General features: G+C 45.3%; 1 protein-coding gene across 1 annotated transcript; it reads right to left on the bottom strand.

Annotated features, from left to right (window-relative positions):
• Positions 1-7,005: 7,005 nt before the first annotated feature.
• Positions 7,006-19,391, bottom strand: STC1 (stanniocalcin 1). The gene is made up of 4 exons (XM_027599797.2): positions 19,066-19,391; positions 16,921-17,063; positions 16,027-16,238; positions 7,006-10,098 (listed from the first exon to the last, which is right to left on the bottom strand). The coding sequence occupies exons 1-4, from the start codon at positions 19,181-19,183 to the stop codon at positions 9,828-9,830; spliced, it is 744 nt and encodes a 247-aa protein (XP_027455598.1). The 5' UTR covers positions 19,184-19,391; the 3' UTR covers positions 7,006-9,827.
• Between the last annotated feature and the right edge of the window lie 553 nt (positions 19,392-19,944).

The following is a 19,944-nucleotide window of genomic DNA, read 5'->3' as shown; positions in this document are numbered from 1 at the left end:
AAAGCCAAAATGGCAAGCAACTCTTTAAACAAAAACAATTACTATCAACATTTTATTATGTAACCTTCTAGCCTCATGAAATTGCACAGACTACATACATGGCCGGACCACACAGCGAGAGAAGTAGGATGGGTTTGAATTGATCGGCAAGAGATAGTCTGAAAAGCAAGAAGTGGCCAAATTAGCTAGCACTTTCTGTTATATTCGGTGTGTGCAGTGGGCATCTTCTTCTGATGTTTAAGAGTTGCCATTGATGGTTTCTAAGCAGTGGAGTGACAGAATCAGATTTCCTCCCTGCAAAGAGTCTGCTGTCCCCAAAGGAGGGAATGCATCTGGGGGCAAAGGCAGGGCATTCCTGAATGCCGAAAGAGAATTTAGGAGGCTTTTGAGAATGAGGCCTCAGTTAAGATAGTAGCAGTGTGAATGTGGATAAGTGGACAGATTAGAAAGACAATTAGAAAGAAATCTATTTGCCAAGAGGGGAAGGGGGCAAGAGTCGAAGACCACATTCAGGTGGATGGAGATGCAATTCTGTGAGTTTGGGAAGGAGGATAAGGAGGAAGTCTCACACAATGAAGGAGGTTTGGAGAATTCGGTTTTGGATATGTTACGTTTTGAGTGCCTATTGTACATCAGAGAGGAAGTATCCAGTTGGATTTGTGTTGGATATGTGGATCATTTTCAAGGGAAATACTGTTTTGGAGTTATTAACGTATAAACAGGAATTGAAATATGTGAGTAGATATAGTGCCAAAGGAGAGTACGTAGGAGGAAAAGAGAAGAAGGGTCAGCACAGAAATCTGAACAACTCCATAATCTCGGGACTGGGAAGGGGAAGTAGAGACTGAGAAGAGTTGTCATGGAGGGCCTTTTATGGAGGACAGAATGTTTATCAGTGCCAAATGGAGCAGATGAATCACATAAGATAAGGATTTTGGATTTAGCAACAGGAGATATTTTGACCTAGTTTAGAGTCATTTCAGGGAAGGTGGACACCAGATTCTAAAGAATCAAAGAGTGAATAGAAGGTGAGGAAATGGAAATGAAAGCAGACATCTCTTTGAAGAAGATGGTGTGGTTACGAGAGTCGGGGAGGCGGGGAGAGGCAGCTGAAAGAAAAGACAGCACTGAGAGGAGGGAGGCATAAAGGGAGAGGGGCACCTGAAGGCCCGGGATCTTGCATGAGGGGGAACGGGGCTGGGATCCAGACCTCAGGTGGATTCATTATTCTGAGACAGGAAGAGAGATTCTGCACCTTTTGTGGCAAGGAAATATATAAAAGGACATATGTAGATGGCTATGGTGGCAGGGAACTGAGGGACATCTCCCGTGGTGGTTTCTATTTTGTCTGTGCAGTGGGAGGCAAGATTTTCTGCTTGGGCATTATTAGTAGAGAGGTGGCTGGGTGGGACTGGAGAAGGTTTTAACCATTGCTATGGAGAGTGGAAAAGGGAGCTGAACAGGGATGGAGAAGATTCCCAGGCAGCACTGAAAGTCCGGTTAAGCTGGGAGCTGATCAATTTTAAGTCACACCAGATCTGAGCATGGCTTTATGATCTTCTTCTCTAGCTGAGGGTTGGGATTTTTCCAGTTGAGTGTGACAGAGATTGATGGGGCAAGCTATTTGAGGGCGATGCAATTGCATGGTTGAAGTGATTAACCATGTGGAGAAGGCTGAGCAGAGAGGATGGGGACAGGACAGGTTTTGGGAGATCAGGAGAATGCAGAAAGGTCAAGGGCCTGAGGTCAGAGGAAGGTTAAGGAACTGATATAGTGCTGATAAGTGAATAAGAGAGCCATAAAGGAAGGATGTTGCAGTCAGAGATTCTGGATTTAAGACTTCTGAATTGTACCATTGTCAGAAAAGGCTAATATTGAATACATTTTGGTATGATAATGACCAGAGTAAACCACAGCCATACTGGGGTGTGCCTCCTGATTCCAAAGTTTGGCTATGAGGTGGAGCTGAGGAAGGACTAAGACTTTGAGCACTGGATGAAGCATTCTCATGAATATTGAATTTGTCCAGACCGATGGGGTGACTTGAGAGTGAAAAGGACCATCACGAGCCTGTTACCAATATCATCTACAAGGCGTTCCTCCCCATATCATTCCAGAGTATACTTGGCCTGGGTAACAGTGACAAAGAGAGGAGGAAAATGGGGTAGCCAGATGGCCTCTCTCAGTTCTTTGGGACTGCTGTAACAGAATTCCATGAACCGGGTGACTTATGAACATCACAAATTTATTTCTCATAGTTCTGGAGGCTGGAAGTCCAAGATCAAGACGATGGTAGACGTGATGTCTGGTGAGGGGCCACTTCCTGTGCGTGGATGACTTTTTCGCTGTGTGCTCCCAGGGTAGAAGGGCTGAGCAAACTCTTTCAGGTCTCTTTTATCAGGACACTAATCCCATTCATGAGGGCTCTACCCTAGTTATCTCTCAAAGTCTCCACCTCCTAATACCATCACTTTAGGGGTTAGGATTTCAGCATATGAATTTTCAGGGAGACACAAAACATTCGGCACCTAACAGCCTAAGCCTCAGTCAGTCAGCAGTTTTATAGAACAATGGCAAAATCAGTCTGGAACAGCATTGGGACAAAGTGGCCTTTGGGCCCTACTCATCAGGCTTGAGATTTGGAAGAATAACTATTTGGGAAGATGGCAAGGGACAATGATTTTTGAGGAATCGGGTTTCAGATGAGAAACTGAAGGTGATATTAAAAGAGAAGGCGAAGATAGTTACCTTGGAATGGGCAGATTTTGGAAGGAGGATAGTAGTAGGAGGTTGATTCAGGGAGAAGGGGCATAAAGCATTAAAAAACATGTGGACATTCAATGAGAAAGTTATATGTATTTTTTAAAGTTGATCTGATTATTTTTTAAAACTGAAATTCATCTGTATTGTATACTATTAAAGCTATTTGAAAAGAAAGAAAACGTGGATGGGAGGGGCTAGACACTGGCTAGATCTTGAGTGGTGACTTTGGATGACCAGGTATAAGGCATGAAAGGATTAGCAAGCGCCAGGCTTTTCAAATAGTCCTAGAAGTCTCCTGATGGATAGGGGATGGGGAAGGGACGAGCTCAGGCCTGTGCGGAGGGAGTGAGCCATGGCCTGGAGTGACTGTGTTTTAGGAAATCCCAAGACAGATGAACAGGCTGTCACTGGAATTGGTTCCGAGATTTTGACCAAATGTTGGAAACCCTGATGGTCTCTGTGGGACATATACTGTATCTGGCTTACTAAAGCAGAGTATACTTGCAGTATGACTTAACTGTGCTAGAGTTGAGAATAGCGTTCTCTCCTCAACTGGAAGCCACAAATCCCTTATTACACAGTGGGAAGCAGAGATGCATTTCATTGGCAGGCAGGGGTCTGAATTAGTGAGTTCTCAGCTTAGCCTGCTGCACGCTGCCTCCAGGTATGATGTCAAGTAGCACATAGCTATTCAGTTGATTACTTATTCAATAATTGGGCTTCAGTTTTGAAAAGTGGAGTGATGTGCATTGCTCTTCAGACTTTATAGTAGAGTGGTGGGGTGGGCTTAGCCAATGCCTCACTCTGGCACTCAAGTTCTTCTTGGGGTAAGATATCAAAGGGCCATGGGGAATTCAGTTCATGGCAGAGCTTGAGTATAGGGAAGAAGAATTAGTGAATTGAGGGCTATTATGAGAATAACTGTATGACAAAAATAAAGATATAAGAAGACACGATGTAGTTTGCCTTGCAGATGGTCATATTCCTTCTGTGTTCTAGCTCTTTAGTATGATGCTTTGCACAAAGTTAGCAAATATCTAAACATGTTTGTTGCTGAGTCTTTTGTTACCAGGAGAAAGTAACAGCAAGTGTAAACTTTTATCAGGAAAGAAATAGAATTATGTGGTGTTGTTATAAGCTGGCAGACTTAAAAGATACCCAAATGGCACCTGGAATTAATTTCTCTATTCACCATGGCAACATGCCCTGCATGCCCCAGCATACCCTGCTATTGCTGCTAAGGCTCAGCATTCTACTGGGGGAGAAGTCATAGATTAGTTGGTGGGTAATGGAATCCTTTCCTTTCCTTCTTCCCTCCTTTCCTTCCTCCCTCCCTCCCTCCCTCCCTCCCTCCTTCCCTCCCTCCCTCCCTCCCTCCCTCCCTTCCTTCCTTCCTTCCTTCCTTCCTTCCTTCCTTCCTTCCTCCCTCCCTCCCTCCCTCCCTCCCTCCCTCCCTCCCTTCCTTCCTTCCTCTACTCACAGATGCTTAGCTCATGCTGCTTTGTGTTAAGAACCGGAACACAAGGATAACCAAGCACTTTCCAAGCACTCTGCAGTGCAGTTGGCTATAAGCTTGGCCATGCTGGGGAAAGCTTCCCAGGTGACATGGGCTTTGGCCAATGAAAAGGAGTTTGGGGAGAAGAATATTCATTAGAAGGAATGATACATGTGAAGTAATATGTGAAGGTGATGAGGCAGAAAAGATAATGGTGGGCCTAGATTTTGAGGGGCTTCCATTTGAAGCCAAGATGCTCAGTTGTCCTCTAGGCAATGGGGAGCTACCAAAGCAAGGACGTGAAATGATCATGCTTGCACTTCAGGAACATCCTTGTAGTGGCCGTGTGGAGTTTCTCGGAATGAGGAACTGACTCCGGTATATTGAAACAGCTGGGGCCTTGCCACTCAAAGCATCCATCGTGGAGCATCAACATCACCTGGGAGCATGTTAGAAATGCAGGCTCTGGGGCATCACTCAGAAGGACTGAATCATTTTAATGAGATTCCCCGGTGACTTTTATGCACAGTAAATCTGAGAAACACCGATTCAGGAGCTATGCTGGTAGCTCTTAGGGCGCTCATGCATGTCCCCTGGGAGGGACAACCTGATCTGTTCTTTCTCTTATTCCACAGATTTGCAGACAGTTCGATGATCTTTTCAACTCCATTTTTGAAAGGCTGATAGAAATTCAAAAAATTTTAAGTATATTTCAATGATTTGAAAAATTCTATCACTTTAAGCCATGGCTTTTCAAAACATTTTAATCATGGAATTTTTTTTTCCTTTTTAAAGATTTTATTTTTTAAAGTAATCTCCACACCCACCGAGGGCCTCGAAATCACAATCCCGACAACAAGAGTCATGCTCTGCTGACTGAGCTAGCCGGGCGGTGCATGGGCTCTTAATGTGTGAATCGCTTCAGGAGGGCACATAGGAGAATATCTTTTCTATGCTATTTTATTCCTTAAGCTTGGTGATGGGATACAGATGTTCATGTATTATAATCTGCCATTTTGGGTAAGTTGTAATATTCCATCATTCTGACTCATAAGACCTTGATTAAACAGTAATGTTTAGCGATCTACAGAAGAAGCCCAAGTGTCCCCTCAAGACTCATGTCAGGGGTGGGAGTAAAATCTAAATGATGGTGATAGTATGCATGTAAATAGTGATAGTTCCATTTGTTGAGTGAGCAATAAATACTGTTTGTGGGGGAGCTTGCTATATGCTAGACACTTTACGTGCTTTATATATAACTCATTTAATTACTCAAGACTCTAGGAGGTAGGGCCTCTTACTTATCTGTTTCATAGGGATATTTTCATAGCTGAAAAAACCCAGGTGTGAAGGTGTCCGACACTTGGCTCAAGGGCACAGAGATAGTTGGGGAATTAGGGTTTGCATCTGGAGTAAGGAAATCTCAGGTCTCAGTTCTTAAACACTAAAGTGTAGTAAGCAGCCTCTCTGCATACACAGATGTTGACAGAAGACTGAGGATGGAGGCTCAGAATGAAATCAATGTATTCTTTATCCTGGGCCTGGTCAGAGAAAAGCAAATTCCACATAGTTTTGGCCTCAAAGCGACAACTTTTAAGTATTTGTTAGCTGTCCTGGGCCCCTCCGAACCTGGAAAAATGCAGTCTGGAGGCTATTGAGAAAAATGTCCCCATTTGAATTTACAATGTAGAGAAAATCCACCAATTAAAAAAGAACCCCAAACTATGTAAGAACTCTCCTTGAAAAAACTACACCCCATTAGCCCTCCCCCGCTTTTCTATGACTGAACTTATAACCATCCTTCGAGACTCAGATAAATGTCATTCTGCTGTGAATCCTCTCCCCGCTTTTTCGAGATGGGAAGTTCCCTCCTTTTGCTCTCATCCCCTTTCCTGGGTGGTAATAGCTGCCACTTAGTGAGCAATCCAGTGTATTGGACATGTAAGCACTTCACTTATTTTAAGAGCCCTATGGATAGTTATCACCACCCTCTGCATCTCGAGATTAAGTCATCTGACATCATGCGGTTAATAAGTAGCAGAGCCAGATCTCAAATCCCTCAAGTCCAACCCCAGAGCCGGATCCTCATCACCACAGAACCATCTGCCTCTCTTGTCACACTGATTTGATTGTCTTTTTTCCCCTCTCCTGAACTCCTTCTAAATCACGCATTTAAGTTATCAAGGATATCCTGCGTCTGGGTGCTTTTGCAGTGCTAGGACCACATCGGTGACTGAACATGGGTGCTTCCGGTCTGAGCACAGGGTGCAGGGCAAGGTCTGCTAGAAAGTGAGAACAGTGTAAGTAAAGGCCTGGAAGGGAAAGAGAGCACAGGCCTTAGCAGAACTGCTGTGCTGCTGGAGCGTGGAGTTCACTGCTTGGGAGGAAAGGTGAGTCTTGAGGCCGGCGAGCCGAGTGGTGTCCCGACCATACAGCTTCTTTGAAGTCTGTGAGGAGTTTGGCTTGAGATTTTATTGTGAGGGTAACGGGAGCCACCAAATGGTCTTGAAAGGAAATTTGGAAAGTGTTGGCTTAAACTACATTCGTTTGCATGTTGGCACTTAATCTGTGACTTTAAAGAAATTAATCAGCCGTTAACTTCATATTCAGAAAGTCTCATTCAAGAAGTTTTCAAAGAATAACAATGAAAGACATTGGGGAGAAAAAAGCCAATAAAATGTAACACTTTATTTTTATTATTATTATTATTTTTTTTATCTTAGAAGGAATTCACCAAAGGCTTCATATTATGCTATGGCATCTTTAATTATAAAAATAAGCAAATAAAATAACTTGCATCTGTCATTACCATGATATGTTTCATAACCTTTATATGCACATGGAGCTTAAAAATGTAATTTAACAATAAATAATGACATATACCAGATATGCTCACTGTTTATTCCAGTACTCAGCCAAAAACCTAAATATCATTTAAATTATAAATACATAATGCAAATATAATGGCACAAAAATGTCTAAAGTGCAACCAAATCACAATAGAAGAATCATGCAAACTGGTCTAGGTCAGCCCCCGAATCACTCTGTGCAGCAAACACAAGACGAAGCTTTGGAAGTTTAAAGGGGAGTTTGGAGGGAGTGGGATGGGATGGGGAAAAGAGAAGCAAAAAACTAGCAACATTGTGAGAACTGCTTCTTTCCATATGTGTAGATATATGTATTACAGATACATATAGAAGTATCATTGTGGGGAGAAAAGGGGGTACCACGGTTTGAAGAGGTCACAGCAAAAAGAGAGAATCTACTGGGACTGAAGTAAGAGAGAATTTCGCTAGGAATACTTGTGAACTACTTGTTGCATTGGGGTCCTGGCCTCATGGGTTTGCGAAACGGACACGACACACAAACTTGAGTAGCTTTTCTGGTTCGGAGAAGTCAGCCTTGCCTGGGGGTGGGGGGCCGGGGCGGGAAGGGCGGGGAGTGGAGAGTCAACTTAGCGTATGGTCTACCTGATTTCCAAGAGGCTAAGGCAGTGTCCATATGTTTGGGGACCTGGGGATGGGACAGTTCTGAGTATAAAAATGCTCTTAACAATCTGATGTCAGCACGCTTCGAGGCGGTGTGGGGACAAAGGCAGCGGTGCGTGTACCACTGCTGCTGGGTCTGCTGCGATTGCTCTTGGTCCTTGAGCAGCACATTACTGCTTTTAAAGGCTTTATGGTAAAGTTGTATTGCTTTTCATTTTTTTCTGGAGATGTGCCCTCCCTCCTCCCACCAGGATCCCTATCACTCGGTTTGGTCAAATCTTGAGTTTAACCTAGTGAGAGTCAAGCACCAATAGTTTCTACCTAAGCGAGTTTGGAGTGGCCCCTACAGTCCTACCCCTCCTCCCTCCTCCTCCCTCGACATTGACCTTTGGTGGGCAGTGACGCTCTTAAGGGACTGTTGGGTTCAAGGACGGTGACCCTGAGAAACTACTGTTGTTCATAGATAGGTTAATCATTTGGCTTTGGTGGTTGCCATCTTGTAAACATCACGGCAGAAATAATCAAACCACCAGCTCTGTTTCCCTCTTTCTTTCTTTTTTCTTTTTTTTCCTTTTTCCTTTTTTTTTGTTTTTTGTCTTTTTTTGTCTTTTTTTTTTTTGTTTTTTTTTGTATTTTTTTTTTTGTTTTTGTGATCCTACAGAGATAGCCCAGCTGCCAGGACTACTTTGGCAGGCAGTGTGCTACAGGACAAAAATGTAAGAGGAGTCTATTAAGGCTGGACAGCCCAGGGTTCTTTATACCCCCTCAGCCCCAAGTCCCCGGAACTGAAGACCCAAAGGCTGACTGACTCGTTCCTGACTGACTTAAGGGAAAGTCCCCCACGCCATCATCGGTTCACCGATGAAAGGTGGTGGGCGAGTCAGGAACTGCCACTTCCCAAGATAGAGTAGGCCTTATCACACTCACTGTAAGTGGTCCAAGCCCAAAGGGATGCTCTTTTGGGTTCCTGTGATTCCCGGATGGATGTGACAGAGCCGTTTCAGGAGAGATCGAAGTCAAGAGTAGCCTCTGAGTTGAGGTGGGCTGGGAGATTTAACATTTTACCCGGGGTCCTTCAGACAAACCTGTTGGTTTTTCCTATCTCATACAGGCCCATCTTAAGTTTTGATGTTGAATAAAACTACTTCTACCCCCTTAGTTATAAAAAAGGCCACAAGGAGCATTTATGTGGATATCTGGAAGTGAGATAGTTAATTCCATTCCCAGGAAAAGAAAAATAAAGCTAAGTTACAAAACTAAATCTATATGCAATAAAGTTATTATATACTGCTTTGTTTAAGCAGAGTCCTCTGGAATTTATGTACAGTACATTAGTTTTCAGCTATTTATATTCCACAGTTAGACCTTAAGATTCTCTGGTTTTAAGACAATTGTTAAAGATACTTTTAAAGCTCTGAGCAGTTACAGTACATAAAGATGTTAGCTTTTTGTTTTTCATTAGATGCAAGAAGATGCAGGCTCAAAGCCCGGTTGAAGAGCCAGGGTTGAGCAATTTGGTAAATGTGTTGGAAAGGAAATTACACACTGGAGGATCAAGACTGTAAGACACTAGCTCATGAGAGATCAAGAATTCAAACACGACATTCATATTCGTCCATGGCCAGCACAGATTCATCACACGAATTCCATTTAACACCTTTATGGGCATTTAAGACATGCATTTAAATTAAGTCGATTCTCATCAGCTAACTCTACTGGGGCAACCATCTTAAAAGGGCCCCACAGCTTCCAATGACAATGACTGGGCCTTACGCGAATGCTTTGTGTTTGAGAGGAGTCTGAGGGGACCTGGGGAAGGAACGTGATAAAAGAGGGTATTTTCTCCTGCCGAGAGGCAGAAAGATCACACATATTCTGTCTGTGGGAATGCTGCCATTGCAGAATGTTGGGATATTGATTACAGAAGCCTCGTTTCATGCAATTTTCTGGAAGGGGAATAGAAAATAGGAACTACCTAAAAAAAAAAAAAAAATCAAACCAGGCACAGTACACTCAAAGTCGGTGTGTGAACACCTTTAAAATGATGCTAGTCTGGCGAGGCTGTGAATACCTCTCCCTGCTTATGCACTCTCATGGGAAGTGCGTTTGATGTGGGAGGGAGAGGCCGCCTCACCTCGGAGGTTCCTGAGGAGGACTTTCAGCTTCTGTGGCTCGCTGGTGCGCCTCCTGTTGAAGTCAGCTCGTGGGTGTGTTTGGGCACAGTGATCCGTCTGCAGGATGTGAAAGAGGCTGGCCATGTTGGGCCCAATTTTCTCCATCAGGCTGTCTCTGATGGTGCTCACCGTGTCTTCGTCACATTCCAGGAGGCTTCGGACAAGCCTATTATAGTATCTGCATTGAGGAAAGAGAGCACATGCAACAGTCAATCAGGGAGGGCAAGGCAAGACCTGGCCTTTCATCTGGGCTGCAGCCGACACCCATCCCCACTGGCCCAACGGTGCAAATCCAGATGGTTCATCAGCTGAAGGTGGCTTTCGGCTCTAACTTTTAGGCAACGCTTCCTAGGGTGCCACGGGATGCGAGACAGCTCTCGCGTTTAATGCTCAGGAGACTTAGGTCACACTGTGAAGAATCGGCTGCCAACAATGTCTAACAGTTTTAGAAACACACAATCGTATAGCTGGAGGGGATCTCAGAGATCATTCAGTGGCTATATATCATCATCTCATTTTATAAAGAAGAAACGAAGGTGGGAGAACTGCAGTGACTTGTCTAAGGTCGTGTGAAGGGTTAGTGGTAGAAGCAGGACTTAGTCAAATATGTAATGAAGTGAGCCCAGCCCTGGTGAGACTGTTAGATGAACAGTCACTCACACGCATTTGCCGGTATTTTGATGCATCTTTGCAGTCCGCCTTTTGCTCGGTGGTGTGTGTGCACGTGTACGGGCACACGAAGGTTTTGGACTAAACTTGTATTTTTAAAGGAGGCCACTGCCTTCAGTGTCTCGTGCATTTTTCTCTTCGATTTAACTTCCCTACCATACGCTCAGCTAGCCTTGCTAATGGCCATTGACCGATCCCATTCTCAGTCTTCTTTCCAAGGGACATTGTAGTCAGAAGGCCAGATGCCAGGCAATGAGGACCCTGAAATGGAGGGACTGGGGGTCCCTGATGGTTTCTGCTTCAATCATTCCAAAGTCTTCCCCGACTGCTCTAGCTTTTGCTGGCCTCTTCCTTTTTTTGAGCATTTTATGGACACGTGGTTATTAGCATCACACAGGTCAGCATTCCCTGCCCGACTGTGAACTACTGACGGCAGGATTTGTGTCCTTGTTCTTCGTAACCCTCACGTGCCGGCGTCCTAGTTGCTTGCTCACTGTCCATTTGGAGATTTATTTTGTGGTCACGGAGGAAATGGGGAGTTTGAGAAATTCTAATTCTCTCCAATAAGTCAGGATTTCAGAAAGAGAAATTAGAGGTAGGTGTGGTTGAGTCTTACCAAAAAAAACCTTGCGTTTGGTATCAATCACCTTCGTCTGAGGTGCAAGTTCTTTAGGCAAACGGAACGCTGTGGCTAAGTGTTATGGCTCAGACACAGACTGATACTGACAGCATATGAATTCCTTGTCCTGCTCATCGGGGAGACAGTTCAGGTAATTTTCCAATTTGAGGTGGCACTTGTCAAAACCCATTAGCTCTCTGTTCACTAATAAGAGACTCTCCCAATGACAGTGACCTACAGTATTGATGTGGAGAGACTCTTTCCCCAGAGGAGCCTGCAGGTCGCTGGGGCCACAAGATCTTCCATGAAAAGAAACCTGTTTATTTTTAACTCACCTCACAGAGCACAGGATCAAACATCCTTCCAGAATAACTTAACCCCCCAGAGAGGTCCTTTCAAGGATGTACGGTAAACAGAGTGGAACACGGGTAATGAAGCAGAGCGGTCACCCTCCTGCGAGTGAGCAGAATGAAGCTGGGGGCCCCAAGCAAAGTGCCGTTGTCTGGGTCTCGGACAGAGTCCTGGCTCTACCCCTCCCCCGAGGGAGGATTATATCCAGCTGTTGTTAAAATTGGGATTCTCTGGCACAGAAACACATTTTCCAACCCTTTGGAATTATAAAGCACATGAGTCAAAGCAGATCTCACTTGGATGGGGAAATGGGGAGAAAAATGGTTTTGGAAAAACTGAGAATAAACTACTTTGTACCAACAGCTTCAGATACCTACACACCCACATAGATCCCCAGGCACCTCTTTACTCTTGGGCTCTGCGAGGACATGGGTCCCCTTGATCTCTGCGTCTGTTTTACAGGGTGATTAGATCTTACAGAATAAGGTTTCTGATCTCTCACCCTCCTGACCCCCAACCAGGACTTTATAACTTAGAAGTTAAACCCTTCCATTTGTAGAAAGAACTGTCCATAACCGATTGCCCTCCCCTGCCCCCAGGGGACTGAACTGCAGAAGATGGTCTCTCCTTAGCTCAACGTTGAAAGCTCTTGCCTGGATGATGAAGTCTTAACACCAGTAAGGAAACTAAGCCTCGCCTCTTTAAGGCCACATGTGTCCCTTGGGCCCCACTCTCCCTCTCTAAGGGCTTCTGTCTTTTCTGTTGCTTTCTCTGCTTGCCCAGATAGGACATCTGTTCTTGGTGTTTCTCCACGATGGCCTTGCCAGCCCGACCACCCGTAGTGACTGTCCCCAAATCTACCCTTAGCTTCTCTAGTGGAGCTTTGTGAACCCAACAAGGGCAGGCTAAGAGTGCTCATTGGAATAGAAGATATCCATGGCTCCATTAGCAGCTCCTCCAAGTCTGGGAAACCTGTCAACCTGTCTGGCCACCTTGATGTCCACATCATTGGCCAGAGTGAGCGACAGTTTAATACCACGCCTCTCCATTAAGGGCTGGAATACTCAGGAAGGGCGCTGACCTCTGGGATTGTGTGGATTAATGAGACAGACCTTTCCTATCTAGAAGTCACCAAGTGAGATTATTTAAGAGAGTGCATCTCCAGCAAAAGTTGACTTGGCAATTGTCACATATTTAATCGAGGCACCATCTTGTAACAACTGTTCATGTCACTATAGCTGTTGGTAAGATGTGCCTTCTCTTTGAGAAGAGAATGTACACAAATGCAATCGTTGATCACCACGGGGCACATTTACTCAATTCTCCTTGGTATTCTATTTTTTTTTTTCTATTTTTATTCTGCTTGGATTGTGGATATTTCCTATAGGTTCTACTGGTTGCCATTTTTGAAGTAAGAATCAAATGGCATGGCTCAAGGCCACATGCGTTCTAGGCCCAGCTCTGTCATTCACTAGCTGGATGACCTGTAGTGGGGCACTTTCCTCTCCGGGCCTCTGTTCTTTAAATCAGCACAATGAGGTATTTAGTCTAGATAACCTCTGTAATCATCTACAGCTATGACATTCTGTGTTTCTAGGGATTTGATATATAAATTCCTTCTTAATTTAACAAAGATGGTGCAGGTCTGCTTGAGGACCATCTTCTGCAGGAAGACTTAGAACTAGTTAAGGAGATTCCTTTCTTCACCTTTATAGGGGATGGCGGGATGTGCTGCAGGGACTTGGCGGGCTAAGGGTTCTGATTACCCGGACTGAAAGGATTTTTAAAGCATGTTTCTTTTTCCCACTTTGAAAATTCCCTCACAGACTTTTTTTTTTTCTTGGTAAAGAATAAGATCAGATATTCTCCATAGCTACTGTTTCAGCCATGCTTACCCAAATACACACATACTGCCTAGGAACGTTCTGTGTGAGGGTTTATAAATAGTCCTTTGTTTCCCTTGATCAATATTATTCTTCTGTTTCCTGTTCCCTATCCATGCCCTAGAGAGCTGGAAGCTTCGTCAGTTTTCCCACTCTGGATCTGGATTGGTCTGCTTTCTTCCCAAGCTTCACACTGCTCAGCTTGCCTGATCAATTTGCCTGCTCTCCCTCAGGGTTGAGAGAGCAGTTTGTAAATTCAGCCAGGGGGGGACATCCAGTTCTCCTTTCTCTTCTGAGTGTGTTTCTCTCATGGAAAACATCCCTGTTCTGGCTCCTGGTCCAGTCACAGGCTTTTGGATTCTCCCAGGCCCAAATCTCATGCTAGATAAGTCACAGGAAGGTGGAATGAACCTGTAACTACTTCCCTTCACAATTCCCTGCCAACTGGCACAACTTCGTGTGTATCTGTGGTGGGGCAGAGGCTGGGAAAGCAGGATGTTTCAGGAGAGTGAGGAGCTTAAATAGAGCAAATCAAGCCCAGCAGGGAACCGGAAATCTCTACAGTTCTGAGCAGGAATAATATTAGCCAGTTGAAGTGAAATAATTGAAGAAAGAGCTGCATGGAAGATTCTGGTCTTCAAGGGATGGCCACTTTCCCCCACTTTCCTAATAAGTGTGATTTCCCTGTGATGGAAAAGGGAGATGACAAGACTCCTTGTGACCATTTGCTAAAGGTGGTAAAAAGGAGACCCCCCCCCTTTGAAAGGAATAGTGGCCTGGATTAACAAGTCCTATTACTAGTGTCTTCTTAGATATTTAGGATCACCAGTCCAGAATCTGTGTCATATCACCAGTCCAGAATCTATATCATATCAAGACCTCTCCCTTCATAATGGAAGATATGACCTCAGTTGAAATAGAGAGGTTCATATTGCCTCCAAATTGGTTATTTGCTATAAGTCACAAATTGTCACAGGATCCTTAAAGATCTAGACTTATAATAATGGTGTTGCCACCATACCCCTGCCCCCCAGTTACTACCATACAAATACATACTTTTTCCTTAGCCCCTGTCTACTAAGAATCCTACTAAGAATCCTTTTTTTTTTTTTTTTCCTTATGGTGAAGGGAGTCTCCAACAATTAGCCAGGGTTGGGTTTTCCATTTTTTTTTTTTTTTTTTTTTTTTCCTCTTCAGGTGTAACCAGATTCTTCTTAGGAGAATTTTAAGAACAAGGTCAATATAAAGAGATAGGCCTTTTGAGATACATGCTGGATTTGATTTTCTTATTCTGAGGAAATCATTTAGGACCCATTGTCACTTCCAAGTACTGAACCAACAAATTTATAAATTGACATGAGGTTCTGAAGAGCACCTAATGTGTAGGTAAGTTTTAATGTCACGGGCATTTCCCTAAGGAAGCATTTCCCTAAGGGAGAGCTACTTTTCCTGTCTTCCAGTTGCACATCTGTGCCTGACTCAATCACTGGTCAGCCCCGGGAGGAGTAGGCTGTTGCCACTGTTGGAAGAAGGGTGGCAGCACCTGGTAGGAAATTAACCAGGGAAGCCTGTATTAGCTCTCAGGTGGTCGGGTAACATGCAATAGGACTGATCTTTGTCAGTCAGTGCGGATTTGTCCAGAGAGTCAAAGGATCCTAGCGCGTCAGGACTGGGAGGCAAGTTTTAGGCTGCGGGGCATCACAGTAGGCTGAACTTGTCCTGTCTCCACTGTCCCTGTCATACCTCCACCCCAGCCCCATGGACACCTCTCTTAACTTCATCACAGATGGGGGGAAGCCCAGGTCTTGCTGGGAAACCTTGTAGGCCGTGGAATGAGATGTCAGCCCTCTCCTGGCTGGCAAAGACCGTAGCCAGAGGCACAGAGAGGCCAGTGCTCAGGTATGACTAGTTCAGTGGCTTTGGGTCATGTGAGAATACTGAGATGAGAATGTGACTGAGCAGTCACCAGAACACCATTCTGGGAAATCTTGGATTAGAGAAAGGAATAACATAGGACTGGGAGGGAACATGGGAGTCATCTTGTCCAGCCATTTCACTTTTCACAAAGGAAATCCGAGTCCCAGGGAAGTGACATGGCTTACTCTGGATCACCTACTGAAATACCTGCTTGGGCTTGGGACCGACTCAGAACACATGCAGATTTAAAAGTCTGCATTATGACATTTGACCAGGGTTTTAATAATGGCCAATTGTGCCGTGCATAGCCGTAATTTCAGCCAAATTTGAGGTCTCACAATCTTGTTTCCATAAACTTCCCAATTCCCTTCATGCTTATGGTGAGAAATGACAATGAAAATGCACCCAAGGATGCTGCAGATGAAGCTTTCTATTAGCTGCATGGAAAGACTTTTTCTATAACAGAAAAAAAAAAAAAAAATCCAGGCTGCTTAAGCTGTCACAACCAATCACAAACATATTTTTTTTCCTGCAAAAGCTGGGAAGGCTGCAAGCTAAAATAAGATCATGACTGTGGCAATTAACCCCCTTCTGTGTCTGGCTCTGTCCAAGCCCCGCCTCCCCCCCTCCCCCCACACCATTGCAGAAAAGCGGACTCATTCTGTACCTGTTGGAGAAGTGATTGGGGAGCTGGACGACCTCGGTGATGGCTTCGGGGTTCCGCTTGGCGACGCTGCACACGTTCAGCTTGCTGTAGCACTCCTCTTGCACCTCAGCAATCATCCTCTGAAAAGTGGAGCACCTCCGAATGGCAAGGAAGACCTTGGAGGTGACCCCATTGGCGATGCACTTTAAGCTCTCTTTGACAAATGCTTTTCCCTGTCAGGCAAGGGGTAAGGGGGAGAAGCTTTAGCTCGAGCTGACCAGAGAGGACATGTGGAACTTAAGGGGGCTTGCCTTGGCACTGTCTCATGGCCATCTTCGTGTCCTCGCAGTGAGAAAATTGTACGCCGTGGCCAGGATAAAAAAAGTGTCCCCACTCTCTTTGTCTACCTTCAGAATTGAGCTCCACAGAAATAACGACACAGGGGGAAAAAAAGAGATGAACCATAATCCACCACCCCGCAGCTTAAAAATAGCTGTGAAATGGCTTTGTCTTCTTGGGATTGAGACTTTGATAACTCACAAGCTAGTATGCTAGGTCATACAGTGAGAAGAACTTCTTTGTTCGAAGTACGTTTTTATTTCTTCTTGAAGAGGTAAAGATTTCCTGCTCATCACCCCTCCCTTATAAGACAGCCTCTGTCAGTATGGTACATTTGTGCGTTAGAATGGGTGGGGAGTGTCCTGTAAAACCGACTTTCTGGCCAAAATTGCGTGTGTGCGCATGTGTGCCCGTGCGTGTGTGTGCGTGCACACACCGGAGCTGAGAATTTACGCTGAGGAGGCTGAGAAGCAGAGCAGCTTCCCTACAAGACTGGCTCCTAAGAACAATAGTCTAACAGGGCATTAAAGACAAGCAGCCCGTGGGAGGCATGGGTCAAGGTCAAGGTCTTATTACCTGAGTGTCAAATTTAGCAGCGCTGTACAAGAAGGATTTACAGATGTCGTACATCCCATCTGTGTCACAGGTGGAGTTTTCCAGGCATGCAAAAGCCCCACAGCCAACCTGCAGAGCACTGTTGAGGCAGCGAACCACTTCAGCTGAAAGAGACAAATCCACCCAGTCTGGGTCAAATGGTGACGGTGATTCAACGGGGTCAAGGTGGCAAGATTCAAGGACAAGGAGTCAGAAGAGCCTATCTTAGATGTCTGCCATGGGGCCAGTAGAGGGACCCGTTCAGAGGGGGTAGGAGTGGAAAGAGTGGGGCAGGCAGATCTTTTGGCTTCTAAGAGCAAGAGCACATGGAAGGAGAGGGAGGGCGTGAGTTTTCCCTCTTGGTCTCACCATTACATACAATGTTGGTGGCTGGAGAAGTAAGGCCAGAATCTGCGGAATGCAAGTGCTTGAAGAAGCTCTGTAGCATCAAAGGGCATCCCTTAGAGCCCGAAAGCATAGGAAGACAGGAGGCGATGGCTGATGGCTGGTGGGCAGGTTTAGGAAGTGGAAGGGCCAGGGAGTCCATTTGGCTTCCAAAAATGCACTCCAGAGTAATAAGAATGGAATTTTAGCCTAAATGGCAGAGAAGAATTTGCCAGGAGTTCATCTGGAGACCCTTCCGATTTAGGGCTTTTAACTTACCTTCCCATTGGCAGAAAGGGATCTGGTCCATTCATGTTTCATCCCAACCCCCACCATAGGTCAGTGCTTAGAGGTATGCATAATCTCTCTTATATTAAAAGCCATTTCTTTTTTAAAAGAGAAACACAGGTGTGGAATAACAAGGCCAAGGCACCCCTTGTGCAAGACTGGAAGAAAAACCGCAAAGAACTTGCATGAGGCTTTCTACATTCTGGATAAGATCTCCCATAAAAGTAATTTCTCTCCTTCAGAAGGGGGGTGTTCTGGCAAGCAGCTCGGCAAGAAATGATCTGCAGCCTTCATACCATAGGATTCTCCTCTGAGATCAAAAGCGTGGTTCAGTTAGGCTTCCCCTCCCCCTCCCACCACCCGCAGCCTCTGGGATGTTACAAGTCATTTCCCTAATTATATATTTCCACGGGTTCAAATTATAACTTTGCTTTAAGCAGTTTTAATATGCATTAGGGTTGCTATTGTTTTAGGCAAGCTCGAATTGTGAATCACTGCATTTCTATAGCAACTAAGTACAAAAGGAAGTGAAGCAAAGCCCTCCTCTAGGCAGGGACCTGTGCTCTTCGCAGGGGAGGGTTGTCTGCAGCATTTGGACACCTGCGATCTCATCTTGGCTGACAGTTGGGGGGCTGGGGGCAGCAATGTTAGAGGAGCAAGCCGGACAAGTGAAGTCAAAAGGCAGAGGTGTTAGTACCGGCTTCCTAGGGACTCTTGTCCTCTAGAGGCCAAGATAATACACAATTAACTGCCCCGGGAGTCAGAACCAGAGTGACACCTTCCCCTTGAAGAAACTGCTGCTACGTTTCACAAATACTCTTTTTTGAGGGTCCCTCTGGCCTGGGGCTGCATGGGCAGCCGAATGAAGCATGAGGAAGCTGGGAGGAGGAGAAAGAGCAGTGTCAGGGGTGGGATGTGTAAGGTTTTCTCTGCATCTGCCTGGGATTTGTCAGACTTGAGGGCTACGGTTCCGTCCATCTGTCTGCAGAGGGAGCTTTCTGTGTGCTCTCTGAAGGGTCAGGGAAGTCCAGTTATGGGGTCTTAAGGGTGAAGGAAGGGGAGCAGCATCTGACAAATCATGTCTCACCTTAAGATCAGCTTCAGCTTCTGGAAAGTATAGAGAGCGCTTTGAAGCATGCCAACGTTCAAGCCTTTCCCCCGCCCCCTTCCCCCCCCCCCCCCAAGAGGGTACGTGCCAGATTTCAGGCAATCAGGCTAGGCTTATGCAATGAAATACCCTCAGCAGAGCGCCCAGCTTCTTCGTTAGTTGCATGCAATTTATTAAACAAAGGAGCTCCACTTCCTAAGGCTATTGGATTACACTGGCAGTTTATTGCCATCAGGCATGAAGCACATTTATTATCAAGATCAGCCGTCATAGACACAGTTGCAAAAGCGAGAGGCAAATGAGGACAGCTCTTTGGGGGAGAAACCGGTCCTGGGTTTGCCGCTTACCTGAGTTCTGAGCTGCCACCCGGGATTTCCTGGGGCTCACAGAATCATTCTGCTCCGCCTCATGGGTTGCAGAAGCACTGATCACCAGCACCAGAAGCACTGCTGAGTTTTGGAGCATTCTCTGAGAAGTTTCCGCTAAGTTGTTGGGTTTTTTTTTTTTTTCCTCCCCCCCTTTCCTCTTTCCCTCTCCCGGCTTGAGTGAAGATGTGGATCTGGATACACTGAGAGCCTAGGTGAGGATTTGATGAGGGTTTTTTGTTGCTGCTGATGCTGCTCCTGCTGACGCTTTTGCCGCTCCTGCTGCAGTGGCTGTTTCTTGCACCTCTGGCTTTTGCAAACTGGGGGCCCAAGAGCTGCACCCAGGGATTTTATAGCCGTTCTTATCGGTCCTTAGGATCAGGGACCAATCAGGTCCCTCAACTGGTCTGGCTAGCCAATCGGAGGGCACGCTCATTGGGCTGGAGCTGTTTGACTTCTTAGAAATATTTTCCAGCAAATTAAAAGTACCTGCTGCCAATGTTTTACATGTGTGTATGACAGTGTGTGCATGGACGTGTGAAAAGCTATTTTCACTGAATTAAGGGATGACTGTGTATTGATTGAACTAAAGAAAAATCATATGAAAATCTCAACAAGGTGCTTTGGGAGATCCATCTTTTTTTTTTTTTTTTAATGAGCTACTGGCGTGGGGAGGGGGTGGTGGCCGGGGAGCAGCATCGGCAGGATGGGGAATGTGGTCTCTTTGGATTCTAATTTAACCTCTTTATAGCAGTTTTGGTCTGATTTTTCCAGCATACTGTCTGTGTTGTAAGTTACATGCACAGCACTGTCCCCATCTCGTTGATACATACATATGGGTCTGGGATGCACTCTGGTTGC

Source organism: Zalophus californianus, chromosome 2 (assembly GCF_009762305.2).
Source record: "Zalophus californianus isolate mZalCal1 chromosome 2, mZalCal1.pri.v2, whole genome shotgun sequence".
Taxonomy (NCBI): Eukaryota; Metazoa; Chordata; class Mammalia; order Carnivora; family Otariidae; genus Zalophus; species Zalophus californianus.
The sequence above is the reverse complement of the archived record's forward strand: the minus strand, read 5'-3'. Positions and strand labels throughout refer to the sequence as shown.